The 16,306-nt window shown below is 31.8% G+C and overlaps 1 protein-coding gene across 1 annotated transcript in view; it reads right to left on the reverse strand.

Annotated features, from left to right (window-relative positions):
• The window catches only part of LOC134701990 (ankyrin-1-like), a 39,803-nt gene that overhangs the window by 272 nt on the left and 23,225 nt on the right, over positions 1-16,306 (reverse strand). The window contains exons 11-17 of the mRNA XM_063563102.1: positions 14,994-15,095; positions 14,004-14,108; positions 11,881-11,982; positions 10,132-10,233; positions 5,762-5,863; positions 1,455-1,559; positions 713-805 (exon numbers count right to left, since the gene is read on the reverse strand). Of these exons, the coding sequence (XP_063419172.1) occupies positions 713-805; positions 1,455-1,559; positions 5,762-5,863; positions 10,132-10,233; positions 11,881-11,982; positions 14,004-14,108; positions 14,994-15,095 (711 nt within the window). The remainder of the gene's footprint in view (positions 1-712; positions 806-1,454; positions 1,560-5,761; positions 5,864-10,131; positions 10,234-11,880; positions 11,983-14,003; positions 14,109-14,993; positions 15,096-16,306) is intronic.

Consider the following 16,306-nt stretch of genomic DNA (forward strand, 5'->3'; position numbering starts at 1 on the left):
GAGCATACTTACTTAATATATAACACTGAAAGAAAGAAGAATAAGACTTTTATGTATTTCTGTCGCTCATATAGTAATGCAATATCATTTACAACAGGCATAACTGAATACCTGACAATAAGCAGTCACTATCAATTTTACAGCCTTTTCGTAGGAATTTAGGTTTATTTTCGCAGGCAGACATTTGAAACCCTAGGTGAGGGTAGCTATCTCACATTAATCATCAGTATAATTGATACAACGCTACTCACAGCAGTTCAAATAACTTATGGTACATGTTTTGTATTAAACAACTGATGGTCAATAAGCAGTCGTTTCAAGCAATAGGTATTTGCCAATTGATATCCGTTTAAAGATTTACAAAAACAAGTGAAACATCTTCAAACCCATTTCTAATGGGTTCCGTCAAAACACACTGAATACATTTTTATGCAATTATGTTAGAAAATTTGAATGAGTCGTAATAAATTATTTATTTAATATTTCAAGGTTTTTTCTTTCTGCATTCCATATTCTGCAACTTGTTATCCATTTCAACCTTTGGAACCATACGTTATTAATGAAACACAGTGCCTATATTTTTTTTATTCTGTAGTTATTAAAACTTCTAGATTAGCACATAACTCATTGATAATGCAGTCTACGAATACATATTAAAAAGCGTAGCAAAATAACATGTTATGTTTATATAGTATTGATATGTCAATTCTACCTTAATTAAGTCTGTTATTGTTCTTTCAGTTTTGTTATCTTCTGTTAAATTCCAATCCCGTGCCTCAAAAACATCAAATGTTTTCTTATTTTCCTGGATTAAAATCAATACACTACAGTTTTTAAAATATCTCATTGATTACACCTTTACGCTAATGCAACAAATAGCCATATGTCAAATATCAAAACAAATGTTTACTTATTACGGTTTGATAAAATTTCTACAGAAAGTCTTTAACTGTTTGAAAATTGATTTGCTTTAAGAACCCCACAACACAAAACAGAATGAAAATACATTATTTTATTTTGTATTTAAAAATTTCATAGTCAAAGTAATGTACAAATTCATGCACACGTGCATTTGATACGGTCGATTTCTATCCGAGAAAGTTCCAACATATTTCGACATAAAACATGACAGGTGTGCTATATATTTTTTTTTATATTTAAACTGAAACTTTCGTCCGATTTTTGGTGTTTGTAAATATCTAATGGACTCTATCAAATCAGATCAAAAAGGAACATTCCACTATTTATCAATAATTCGTTTCGATAAAAGTACCCTTTCGTGTCTTAGTGTAAATGAGCAGATAGTACGGGTAATTCATAATTAAAAAGTGTCTGCTTTGTTGCTCAATATTTTCGTTGAAGAATTAGGAACGAGGGGAAAGTGAAAAGCATTTAATTAGATCAGTGTGTCGACATTGGATTGATTATTGTCAATATAACAAACAATGATATACCTTATTTACTTTATCTGCATCTATATCTCTTCTCTCTAATAACAATATAACCATGCTAAGGTTTCGATGTCTAACAGCTGTGTGTAATGGAGTGTCGCCGTTGATCTGAAGTCAAAAAAATAATTTGTTCTTAAAGACCAAAAAAATCAATAACGCCTTTCTCAATGGATGAGATTCATTCAAACAACGGTACATTGCCGGTTCATCTGCATGTTTGACGAAAGACGTGTCCATTATATTGACAAACAGTACGTCCACAGTGAATAAGGGTCTCAGATTCCCCAAAAAAGACTTAGTTGGAAAATATTCCATTTTAATTCACACACCATGGTCTAAAAGTATTCCAGGTACTAACGTTGTTTGTCATCTTAATAACGTGTTACAGTAATATCTTATTTGTCTTTGTAAATTATTACTTTTAATGTTAAGTCTGTTTTCGGTAATATCCATTTGACGTGGCTCTCTTCGAATGCATGCCATCATTGTGTTTTTGAGCTATAGTATATGTTTATATTCCTGTCTCACGTTATTTATAATGTTCTTTGTCTTGATGCTTTTTTGTTTTTCTTTGTCTATATGCTTTTTTTGTTTTTCTTTGTCGATATGCTTTTTTTGATTTTCTTTGTCTATATGCTTTTTTGTTTTTCTTTGTGTATATGCTTTTTTATTTTCTTTGTTAACACATGTTTTCGTTTTATAGTTATAAAAGATTATAACACAAGTTTGACTGAATGTACCCCTAGTTTGACATTTTTTCCTATAATGTCTGTTTGTTTTGTTCGCAAATTGTTGTCAATATAATGGATTCGTTATATGATTGTCGTACAATTTAGAAGCTTAGCTAACTATTAAAAAAAAAACCGGTTAAATCCATCATTTTCTGAATAAGAAAATGCCTGTTCTAAGTAAGGAATATGACAATTGTTATAAAATCGTTTAATATGTTTGAGATTTTGATTTTACCATTCGCCTTGAGAGAGGGGCGAAAGTTAAATGAGAGTTTGGAATTTTCCTTGGAGTTTGGTTTTTTTCGTTACTTGACTTTCAATTCAATACTTTCAAATGATCAAAACCAATCAACTACTAATCATTAAAGTCCTATATATTCCTGTATAACATATATGATAAGTAAAGTTTTGAAAGAATATACAAAAAAGTAAAATCTCAAAAAAACTGAACACCGAGGAAGTCCGTGCGATTTACTCTTTTCTGCGTTGACTTGATTTAGCATTGATATTTTCATAATAATAAATTCACTGGTTACAAACTTTGAAATATGAAATACTTCTTTTCAACCTCATGAACAGATTACCTCAGCTGTAATTGGTAAAAACCGTTAGGAGATTTTGGTTCTCAATGCTTTTCAACTTCGTACTTAATTCGGCCTTTTAACATGTTTTGATTCGGGCGTCACTGATGAGTGTTTTGAAGACGAAACGGGCGTCTGGAAAATATATGGTATCCATGATGAGATTATTTAAACACGCGCGTCGCGACAACGATTGTGAAAAACCCACTTCACACAATATTTATCAAAGTTATAAAAGAGTCCTTAAAGTCATGTAGCACCATTCAACCAGACATTTTCATTATCCAATACAGTAAACACTCTTATGGATACGGAATTCTTGCCGATAGCTATACAATGCAATCAGCCGATTATTTATTTTCAATCAAAATCTGAACGTGTGACGAATTCAAGGTAAAACCCTAGTTTCGTATGATTAGGGCAAAACGTCCGAGTAACCTTAAAAAACAATATGGGCGATTTAGTTTTTTTTGTATTGGTGTTTATATTGTTACTATTTTTCCTATGTCTCTGATGTTTGCTGTCTCTTTGCATTAATAGTTTTGTTAGCTTTTATTCGTGTGTTTCTTTGTCAATTATGTTCTATTTATTTATATTGTAGTCCTGTAATGTTGTGTTGTCATTTTAATGTTATATTTCACATGGTCATAAAAGAGGGCGGTTTGGTATGCCACAAAACAAGGTTCAACCCACCATTTTTCCTTTAAAAATGTCCTGTACCAAGTCAGGAATATGGCCATTGTTATGTGATAGTTCGTTTCTGTATGTGTTACATTTTAACGTTGTGTTTCCATTGTGTCGTTTGTTTTCTCTTATTTTTGAGTGTGAATTCACATTGCTATAAGACGTGTCACTGTACTTATCTATCCCAAAGTCATGTATTTGGTTTTGATGTTATATTTGTTATTCTCATAGGATTTTGTCAAATGCTTAGTACGTTTCAATGTGTGTCACATTTTAATGTTGTGTCGTTGTACTCCTCTTATATTTAATGCGTTTCTTATCAATTTTATTTCTCTTATCAAGGGTTCTTACGTTAACATATATAACATTGGAATACAGTTACTAATACTTAATTTCAAACACAATTTTTTTTGTACTCCAACTGATGATTTCAGCTTTAATGATAATAAGAAATAAGGAACACTTTTGATAAAAATATATTAGGATTATTTATAAACAAAAGTTAGTTTGCGAAAATGTTTTGATAACACGCATAGGACAAGCTTTCAGTTTTTGGTGCAGGTGGCGTTAAAAAATTGTATAAGCAACATTGTGTGGATATTGATATGATTGTTATCACATAGCTGATTTAACAATGCTTAAAATTCCAATGTATTGACAATGATGTATAAACAAAATAAGTAGACATAAAAGGTAAAGGTGTCCTTAATAGGGGTACAGCAGTCAAACTTGTGTTATAATCCTGCTCACCATAACAACAATTAAATATATTTTTTTGGATTCGAGCGTCACTGATGAGTCTTTTGTAGACGAAACGCGCGTCTGGCGTATATACAAAATTTAGTCCTGGTATTTATGATGAGTTTATGTAAACAAATATATGTAAAACAAAATTACATTCATGATATATAAATAATTGTTAGTCAAAGTTTCTACGCAAAACTGTATAGTTAATTTTCTAAATCAGGATGGATTTCATAATACAAATGACAGCGAATCTGGACTACAATGACTATAAAATATTTTCCACATCAATGTCTTCTTTTTATTCAAAATCTTGACCTGTCACAAAAACCCAATACTTTTAATATCTCAGGCTGGCTCGTATGACAACATTATTTGACTGCACCAACTAACACTGACTATGTTTGTAATTAACATGATACAAGTATGACATGTATGAGGTGACATTATCATGGAATTCCTTAATGAATGACCATAATATTCATGATCATTTAGATTGTTTAGCCGCATCATACATCATAAATTTTTCAACTCAGGATTGCTTATAGTACAAATAAATGACAGCAATATTGGTACACAGTTGGCATGATGACCACAAAGTACTCTCTGCGTCAATTTACAGTGCCATCGTTTTTCTTTAATATAATATTCATAATATTGAAAGGTCACTGAACATGATTATATCAGTAATTCAGGATGGTTTGTATCACTATTTGACGACATCATTAACATTGACATAACTCGTGTTATAGTTTACTATATAATGAAAAGTATGAGAAGTGTTCATCTGAGAATAGTAAACTGACTGACTGTGTGTATATAATGTCGGTTGATCGATTTTGGTGGAAGCTGAACGGGTAAATACACCGTATATATCAGGACACTACAATTTTTGTTTCAACATTTTGTGACAAAATAGAATCGCAAAACCAAGGCAAACAAGGTGAATTACAATGAATTATCCAGGTAATGCATAGAGTTATATCTCGGCAAAAATTGAACAAAATGGGGAACGAATCAACTTTAACGATGATGTTTATATCCCATCATACAAAATTATTATTCCTATAATTTCATACGCTTTTTGTTTAAAACAAACAACATTTCTTTCAAATGGACTAATAGACAAACTATTTTACATACCCTGACAACATATAAAACTATAGGTGAAGCAAAACGAACACACCCAAAACCTCAGGTGTTCTGGAAAGATACGCAGATGATCCTGTTCCACATGTATCAAACGTTATGTTCTTCGTGTAAGTAATAGTAATAGGTTTAATTCGGGTGATCACATTTGAAAAAAAAGTGGAGGAAATTGTACTTACAATATTTTGAACAAATCCGCTATCATCTGTGAAACGGATATGTCATTACGGCCTACCAACATCCACTAAACTAATGAAGGGAATATTTCATCTTCACCACTTGAAATTCTTATTGTAATAGCTTCCTGAGATGTAGTTTTTTTCTTCACATATATAAGAAGATGCCCGCTTAATTGTGTACAATTGGTAAAGTGTTGAAAAAAATTGTTTTTTAATTTCGCGGTCAGTACGCAATACCTTACCTTGTTTTCTTTATTTGGGTTTGTATCTTCTCTTTCTAAAAACAATTTAACAATATCGACGAATCCACCACTAGCAGCTGCGTGTAACGGAGTATCACCAAGCTGAAATTAAAATGGTTCAATGTGCATAGTACGTCGTAAAAAACCGTTCTCACGGTCGTAGAACAAATCGCAATCAAAGAAAATTTCGGGCCAATCATACCAATATTTCGGACCTAATTTCTATTTCAAAAAACAACGGCAGACATTATCTGTTAAAAAAACTCTGTTCGTTACCGGTTAATAAGTTAAATAAAATTTTGGAGGATTGCAACCCAATTTCATTTAGCAGTCCTAAGTATGAAATTGTTCAAATTATTATGGCATATTGTTATTCTAAATTATTTCCCAAAATTGATCGCCCTGGAGATCATAAAAAACATTTTATTAAAATTAAGTATGTCAATAAAGGCTTTAATTTTGTAAATATTGCCGGTATATTTAACGACCATTCTGTTAAAGAACGAATTCCTGGATATTTTGACAATACTGAGCTACCTCTTATTTGTTATATTTACAAGAAATCTACCCGGAAATTTGTTTTTAATTATAGTCAATTGTGTAAAGATGTTAATATCAGTGAAAATACACCTACTTCATGTAATTGCAGTAATTCCGAATATATTTATGGACCCATTTCCCATGTTATAACAGGAGATCTTAACATCGTTCAAGACCGAGAGTTAAAATCATTCCTCAGTAAAGGACCTAAATATCGTCCCCCGTCAATTATTAATTGGAATGAGTGTCGTAATATCATCCACGACTCACTCCATACTTACTGTATGAAATGGATAAAACGGGAAAAAGCTGACAAAAAATCTTTGGACTCTTTTTTTTTAATTCAGTAATGATGATAGTTGATATACGTATTCAACATTTTAAAGAACATTTTACTATTAACAATAACCACAATAAACCTATTTTTCGTATCAAACATAAACTAAAAGAACTAGCCAAGGAATTTGTTTTTGTCCCGGCCGATAAAGCTGCTAATAATATTATTATTGTTTGACGTAAATTTTACATTGAGGTTCTGAAAAAGGAAATCACCAATTCACCAACATTCCAACTGACTCCATTTTCAGAAAACGAAATCTGTAACAAACATAAACTTTTAGCCACCGCTTTACAAGCAGAGCCAAATACAATGAAAGTCCCAACTATGCATTGGCTTCCGAAGCTACACAAAACCCCTTACAAATATAGATTTATTTCGTCTTCAAGCCATTGTTCAACTACTAAATTGTCTATTCTTCTTACCACTTGGTACAATTAAAAACTTATAATAAATTGTTAAAATAAGGCCTTCGAAAATAGTGGAATAAATTACTTTTGGAGTGTCAAGAACTCGTTGGAAGTACTTGATAAATTGCATGCTTATATTGGTGATTTTGAATCTGTTCAAAGTTTTGATTTTTCTACCCTGTATACCACATTGCCTCACATTCTCATTAAGAAAAAAATCACACACCTAATTAAATGGGCATTCAAAAAATCAGAATGTGAATATGTATGTTCAAACTCTTTTAGGTCATTTTTTAGTAGCAATCAAAAAAAAACTATGTTAATTGGACATGCTTTGATACTATATATGCCCTTGAATATTTACTAGATAACATTTTTGTTCGCTTTGGGGATTCCGTATATCGTCAGATTATCGGAATTCCAATGGGGACTAACTGTGCACCACTTATTGCGGACCTCTTTTTGTATTGTTATGAGTTACAATTTATGACAAAAATAAGCAAAGACCCATCAAAACAACATCTGATAAACAAATTTAATAATACTTTTAGATACTTGGATGATATTTTGGCTCTCAATAATGACGACTTCAGTATGTATATTAATGAAATTTATCCTGCTGAACTAACTTTAAATAAAGCTAATCCTAACAATGACCACTGCCCTTTCCTCGATCTTGATATCTATATCACTAACGGAAAGCTGAATACTAAAATTTATGATAAAAGGGATGATTTTTCATTTCCTATCGTTAATTATCCGTTTTTAGATGGTGACGTTCCCTTGTCACCATCTAACGGTGTTTATATATCTCAACTTGTACGATTCGCTCGTGTATGTAACAATGTTTTAGATTTTAACGAGAGAAATTTATGTATTACTGAAAAATTGTTACACCAGGGTTTTTGATATCACAAACTAGTCAAAACATTTACTAAATTTTATCATCGGTATAAAGACATCATTCGTAAATATAGCTCAACATGCAGACTTCTTAGACGTTCAGGTATTTCACATCCAATTTTTTATGGAAATATTCTTTATAAAGCACAAAGGTGTCAGTATTCACCTCAGAAACTTACAAAACCTTTGAATAGACTTATTAAGAAGGGATATAATTACGATACTGTTGTCAAGTCATTAAAGATTGCATATTTTGGCGTTAATATTGAGTCACTGATTAAGTATTTGCGTCGGAACTAAACACATTTATTCTAAAAACAGTTGTTGGCATGACACGGGTTATGTTCGTCTCATATATATCATGATGGTATGATACTAAACCCCTAACGGGAAGGATTGTGCCTGAAAGTTCATATGATGAAATCATAATCTTTCAGTCAGTTTAACAGAAGTCTGGAGCTGGCATGTCAGTTAACTGCTAGTAGTCTGTTGTTATTTATGTATTATTGTCATTTTGTTTATTTTCTTTGGTTACATCTTCTGACATCAGACTCGGACTTCTCTTGAACTGAATTTTAATGTGCGTATTGTTATGCGTTTACTTTTCTACATTGGTTAGAGGTATAGGGGGAGGGTTGAGATCTCACAAACATGTTTAACCCCGCCGCATTTTTGCACCTGTCCCAAGTCAGGAGCCTCTGGCCTTTGTTAGTCTTGTATTATTTTAATTTTAGTTTCTTGTGTACAATTTGGAAATTAGTATGGCGTTCATTATCACTGAACTAGTATACATTTGTTTAGGGGCCAGCTGAAGGACGCCTCCGGGTGCGGGAATTTCTCGCTACATTGAAGACCTGTTGGTGACCTTCTGCTGTTGTTTTTTTATTTGTTCTTGTTGTTGTCTCTTTGACACATTCCCCATTTCCATTCTCAATTTTAGCATACGAAGGTATAGAAAACTGTCATACAAAACATAAAATAAGCCCATAATTCGAAAAAAAATAGTTTTCAAAAACATCCGCTAAACTGATGAAGGGATGATTTCAACTTCACCACTTGAAACTACTATTGTAATAGCTTCATTGTGAGCAGCAATATTTTGGCAAGGAAATACAAGCTCTGAAATAAGGTATCAAATGTGAGACATATACTCCGTATGCAGGCGCTGCTAGAATGTTGCTACATATAAATGGAAAAGTGAAGCTAAAGTGAATAACTTGTGTATATGAACATCTTAATGCTGATGTGTATTTGACTCACATTTATTTTGTCAAAGATTGCCTGCTATCCAGGCACAAAGGTCTATTCAATCAATATTCTGCCACCAACAAAATCTAGTCGCAATTGTAAAGCTGATATCATAAAGGATATCACTGGTTTTTCACTTCAACACATAAAAAAACAAACAATACGTAAGTTGTCTTACATTCATAGTATACCATTTGATATTAAGGTGGAATGGGTGTCTTTCGCCGTCTTGGATTGTTAAAAACACAGAACCTAAGGTCCAGATTTTCTATCAAGTTAGCAAAATTTGATGCAGAAATGCAGATATTTAATGTGAATTTTCATTTAAAAGAACTAATTTATAAGAATATAACTTAAAGATATTAATATTTTTGTGTAGATTATTTTTTTTTAGGTTTTTAAATTATCATTTTATGGGGAGGTAACTCTAAAACAGTGCATTTTCTGAAGGAATCTACATGAAATTTTCCTATTTTATATTTTAGACGAAAAAAACGTACGGTGACCGTATCTTTTCTTTTAACATTCACAAAGCATTGTCTGAGAGCTATATTTTCCTAATTAATTTTACAAATCTATCATTTTGTTTAGTTTCTAATAACAAAATGGTGTTTTTTCCTGCATAATCAATACAAAATGTGTCATTTTGTCACAATCTGTAGCTTGAGAAAATGCGCGGTGACCTATCATTTTAATTATATGTTTGAAAATATATCAATAAATACTACGTTTTGGCAATGTATAAACAAATTCTATCATTTTTACTTTAGACTCCCATACTACCTTAATCAGGAAAGATTTAAAAAAGAGACCTCAGAGTGAAGGCATTCGAAATAGGAAAAGATGAAGTTTTTTCTTCTTATTTTCACATATACTAGAAGATGCCCGTCAAATCGGGTACAATTGATTAAGTGTTGTAAATCATACCTTACCTTATTTTCTTTATTTGGGTTTGTATCTTCTCTTTCTAAAAACAATTTAACAATATCGACGAATCCACCACTAGCAGCTGCGTGTAACGGAGTATCACCAAACTGAAAAATGTTGCAAATTGCATAGTAGCATACGAAGATATAGAAACAATGACATACAAAACATAACATCAGCCCATAATTCGAGAAAAATGAGTTTTCGAAATCTTTTTTATAGATTGCTTTTTTGATGCAACTGTACAGTCATGTGAATTAAGGGAATAACTGGTATACATTAAATATCCTTATAGTAATGTGTTTTCGAATCGACAAAACACTGGCAGTTTGCCAGCCGTAGGTCGATTATTATAGATATAGGAAGATGTGGTATGAGTGAAAATGAGACAACTCTCAATTCAAATGACAATTTATAAAAGTCAACCATTATAGGTCAAGGTACGGCCGTCAACACTTTGCCGTGGCTCACACCGAACAGCAAGATATAAAGAGCCCCAAAAATTAGTAATGTAAAACCATTCAAACGGGAAAACCAACGGTCTAATTTATATAAAATCGAGAAACTAGAAACACGTATGAATTACATAAACAAACGACAACTACTGTACATCAGATTCCTGACTTAGGACAGATGCAAACATTTGCAGCGGGATTAAACGTTTTAATGGTACAAAACCTTCTCCCTTTTCTGAAACAATAGTATAACATCACAACAAAGAAACAAACACTATAAAATATCAATTGGAAGGCTTAACTCAATCAAAAAACGCAAATTTACACACAATGAACAAATAAATTTGATCTTCGATACCTGAATGCAAATTCATAGTTAATAAAATTTATAAGGGATAAATAATTAAGGTCAAAAATAAATAAACAGGTTCAAACAAAGTTAAAGTAAGATACCACTGTGAAATATTAAACAATTTGTAGAAAATCATGTTTACCCAAGCTTCATACACGCCAATAAAATAACCTGGTCGACATGATCTAGCCAATATTACTGGTGTAACTCCAACAAACAAAGACACAACCAATATCATGGTAAGAAGTAACACATTCATTGTACAACAGTTGATATCATTACAGGCAGATTTCAAGAAGAAGGTCTCAGTGAGGGCATTCGAAATGAATTAAGATGCAGAAGAAGCTTATACTACAAAATTATTCAGAACAATAATACAAGCTGCTATCATCTTCGTCATTTGTGACGTAGTTGACGGTTGTCATGGTAGGTTTTGCTAACTACAAAACCAGGTTTAATCGACCATTTTCTATATGAAACAAATGCCTGTACTAGGTCAGGACAATGACAGTTGTTATTCATTCGTTTGATGTATTTGAGGTTTTGATTTTGAATTTTGATTAGGGACTTTCCGTTTTGTATTTTCCCTAGAACTCTATATTTTTGTTAATTTACTTTTGCAATATCAATGTTTGCATTGCTACTCTACGTCATACTTGATTTGTCTATCCGCCTATTGTTATATTAAGCCCCTCTATTTAACATCATAATGAACCTTCTACATTTGATCAGTGTTTGATGATTGGATTTCACAAATTTTATTTCTCTCCTGTTCTGTGTGTCTCAAATGATTTAGCAATTATATTATCCGACTAATCTATTCATACTCTGTTTTGTTAATTTGAAAATCATAATAACACTTTGACTATTTTGAGTTCTCCTCTTCCTTGCTTTTGATGGAAGATTTAACAAAGTTGGACAAGCCTGTAAAGAACGTCATAACTTACCTTATTTTCTATATTTGGATCTATATCTTCTCTTTCTAATAACAACCTAACTATGTCGGGGTGTCCGTTGATAGCAGCTAAGTGTAATGGAGTAGCAAAATACTGAAACAAAAAAGCTTCAAACAAATTACATTCTTTTAATTGTCCTTTTAGTTCTGTTGACAGTTTTTATTTTTTTGACTCTTTTTACACTACACTTCCATTCAATCTTATCAAACCAAAAGTTTTCCTATTCTTATTTTCTACTTGGCAATAATTATTAACGTTTCGTCATCAAAGTTTATCAACAGGTTGTAGATATTCCAATTGGCACTAATTGCCCCCTTTTTAAAACAGACTTGTTTTTGCACTGTGATGAACCACAGTTTATGACTAAACTCAGTAAGACGCGAGTAATTTTATTACGGGTGTCACATGTGGACCAGTAGCAGTTTACCTTTCTGAAGCACATGTAATCACCCAAAGTTTTTGATGGGATTCGTTTACTAAATTCTTCCATAGCTATTACGATTTGGTTTTGAAGTTTGGTTGTAGAAAACTTTTTTCAAACGAGATGGCATACATTAGTTTTTACGGAGATGTTGTTTACCGTGCCAATAAATTAAGAAACGATCCTGGTAAACTTATCGATCCTTTACATAAACTTATTCATTTGTTATTCTAAAAGGTTTCAAATTAAACACTGTAATTAGGTCATGGAATACTGTTTTTATTGGTATTAATGTTGATGTTGTTATCAGCAAACTAAATATCATTGTTATATACATAAATTATACACATTCATGGATCTACATCATACCTATATCTTGGCATTGTACAAGGTCGTTTTTTGCTGACTGTTTATGGCGTCTACACACTATATCATTGGATTTTGGAAGTTTACTGATTGCTAATTTAGTGTTAGATGCATTATTCTTGTATTAATTGTTAGTGGCTTTGAACTTACTGTCAGTAACTGCAAGAACTCCCAAATCTGTACTTATGTCGGGGGATATACAAGTAACCTTTTTCAGCTTATTTTTATAGTTAGTTCTTATGTTGTACTGTTAAACCATTGTCCTCAGTTAGGGGAGGGTTGGAGTCCCGCTTACATGCTTTACGTTGGAATATTATATGTTCTTTTGTCTCTTCTGGTGAGTTGTCTCATTGGCAATGATATCACACCTAATTTTTTATATTTGAAAAGTTCATTGTATCACCATTATAAAAATGATATTGAGAATGAAAAAGATGAATGTCCCAACGAGACAACAACCCATCCAGAAAAAAGAAGAAGACTAGATGTTGGTTTCCAACACAGCAAGATAATTCCGCAACCTGGGCGGGATTCAGTTGGACCCTATACAACATTGTGTATTAGATCAGTTGAAATGGACGTCGTATAAATGAACTAAAATCTAAAATCAAATATGAGTAGTAAAGACAAGAGGTTCCTAGCTACAGATATGCAATACAATTTTGCTAGGCTAAACATGATAAGTGACATCACTACCCTTCCTTTTACCTCTTGTCAATGTTAAAAACATACATACACCAATACGCGAAGTAAAACTCAGTTTAAAAGATATTCGAGTCCGATGTCAGAACAGTTAAAAGTAGAAACGAATGGCAATGATACATAAGTTAACAAACGACTACTGCATGCATTTAATGATGAGTATATTTACTGACATAGCAGCTCCAACCTTTGATATACAAGTATATATTCGCATTCTGTCTTTTTAAATGGTCATTTAATTAGATATGAGATTTATTGAAGTTTATGAGGCAAATATATCCTTGAACTTGGCCTTGTTCTCCAACTCACAGTATCATTATAAGTTATCTCACGCACATTTTATACCAGTTCATATCATAACGTGCAGATTTAAAGACAGATGTCTTAATGAAGGTCATACATAAGATAGCACGTCAAACCTATTTTCATATATATCAGGACTTTTGTATTTTAACATTATTTTAGTATCAAACGATTTAGCTTTAATACTCGTATTTATCCTTTTATTTAAGGTGGGGGATTTTTATTTTCTAATATCAATGGAACTATTTCCAGAACTCCCTGTCTTGAATTTGATTGAAGATTGAATAAAATTGAACAATCTTGTAAAACCGGCATACTTTACCTTATTTTCTTTATTTGGATCTATAACATCTGCTATTTCTAGTAACAGTTTAACTATTTTTAGATGTCCAAATGTTACAGCTGTGTGTAAGAGAGTATCATCATACTGAAATAAAAGGGTTACACTGTTGACATCATGAAGTTTGAAATAACTTAAGTTTTTAACATGTTTAAGAAGCATCATTCATATTGGCGACTGGGTAAATTTTACATCAAGCTTTTTTTGTCAAAACTATTAACTAAAAGCAATAGGTCAATTATTACTGGTGGAAGAAATAAATTGACCTCATGATCATTGTTCATTCATCCTTTATTATGTTTTCAAGGTAAGTCTGTAATGTTAATGTTCGTCTACCATGGTTCAACTCACCTCATGTTCATGGTTCAGTGATTAATATTGAGCTTTAATTGTTTATGCCTATTTTTTTTTTAAAATAAGTAGCAACAGTTTCTTTTCTTTTTTTTTCTTTTTTTTTTATAAAATAATATCTTTATTGCACTTTTCTTTGCTTTTGTTACAACAGTTTCTACGCTATATGTTGTATATGACAGTCAGGTTACATGTCAATCTGACCCTTCCTTGCAAAAGTTTATACTATTATTTTCAGTTTAAAACTATATTTTTGTTTCTCTCAGGTACTATAAGTTGTACCTGTTTAATAATGGTTTCTTAAAGGTAAATGATAGTCCAATCACTTAAATAAAGAACCGGTACACCAATAGATAATGGAAAACAAGTGAATGGTTCAGCTAGCTATACAACCAGGTATACTTTAGAAAATGCCTGTACAAAGTCAGGAATATTGCGGTTGTTATTTATTAGTTTGATCTGTTTGAGTCTTTGATTTTGCCATTTGATTAGGGACTTGAATTTCCTCAGAGTTCAGTATGTTTTTGTGATTTTAATTTTTATAAATGATTTTGTGTGTATAATCGGGCCAACTAAGACTGTGTAGGTTCACAACCCATGAAAATACTAAATACTGCATACCTGATTCGTGGAATTGGGATCTATATTTGATTTTTTAAGTACCATTTCGACAATTTCGAGTACTCCTCTTCTAACAGCCTTGTGTAAAATAGTGTCACCATTCTAAAATACCAAGGATAAAATATTCAATGTACTCACTTTTAATGTATAATGATTGCATACATTCTGTTAAAGGTCAAAATGTAGCTACAAATAGTTAAATATATATTTAATTAAATTGGCTTTATACAAGGCGTAGTACTTCACATCCAGATGGATACACAATAGGGTTGAACACATTTTCCTTTCAATTTGACAGTTGTGGAAAATTGTCCTATTTTTCATTTCAGTAAAAGAAATATAGGTCACAAACATATATCTTGGGTGTTTCAGGCACTACAAAAAGCCAAAGGTCGGATATGACTAATTTTTGTTTCTATTGACCTGAATATTTACTCGACATATAATTGACATTCTAAAAAAATGTAAAACAACACGTTTAATCATTAATTGCGTCCGAAGCGCTTTTCTGGATTAACTTCATCAGGAACGCTGAAAGCTAAACATTAGAAATCCGAAGATGGATAAGTTCCGAAAATCGCTGGAGAGCTAAATGCAAAAATACCAAAAATAAACAGCAAAATTCATCCTCAACTTTGCCTGAGGGAACTGAAACCTTAGTTTTATAATAGTTTCAAGATTTATAAACGGACAATTTCGGTAAAGTTTGTTAAATCATGTCAGTATCGGAGCACTGACTACTGAGCTGATGATACCCTCGGGTGATGTTAAAAATGGAAAACAACACGTTAAATAATTTATTGCATCTGAAGCGCTTTTCTGGATTTAACTTCAGCAGGAAATCTCAAAGCCAAACTTTATAAATCTGAAGATGGATTAGTACCGAAAATCGTTGAAGAGCTATATGTAAAAAAAATATATCAAAAAATAAATAGCCAAATTCATCTAAAGTCAACTTTGCCTGAGGGAGTTGAAACCTTAGTTTTATAATAATTTCTAAATTTCTAAACAGACAATTTTAGTGAAGTTTGTCAAATCATGTCATTACCGAAGCACTGACTACTGAGCTGAGCATATGATCGTTAAAATTCTTCACGAATTCCCGACATTTAACAAGTGTCCCGACAGGTTCTCGACATTTTTTTTCTCCGTATGGCTTGACATATTCTGAACATTTTGAGTTGTGTCTTAAATTAACTTGATAATTATGAGGTTGAAAAATTATGAACAATATACATACATGATATGTATGTGGCTTTATATCTCTTTATGAAATAAACTGTTATTTCAAATTACACTTAGTACAACAAAAA

Source organism: Mytilus trossulus, unplaced genomic scaffold (genome assembly GCF_036588685.1).
Source record: "Mytilus trossulus isolate FHL-02 unplaced genomic scaffold, PNRI_Mtr1.1.1.hap1 h1tg000373l__unscaffolded, whole genome shotgun sequence".
Classification (NCBI taxonomy): Eukaryota; Metazoa; Mollusca; class Bivalvia; order Mytilida; family Mytilidae; genus Mytilus; species Mytilus trossulus.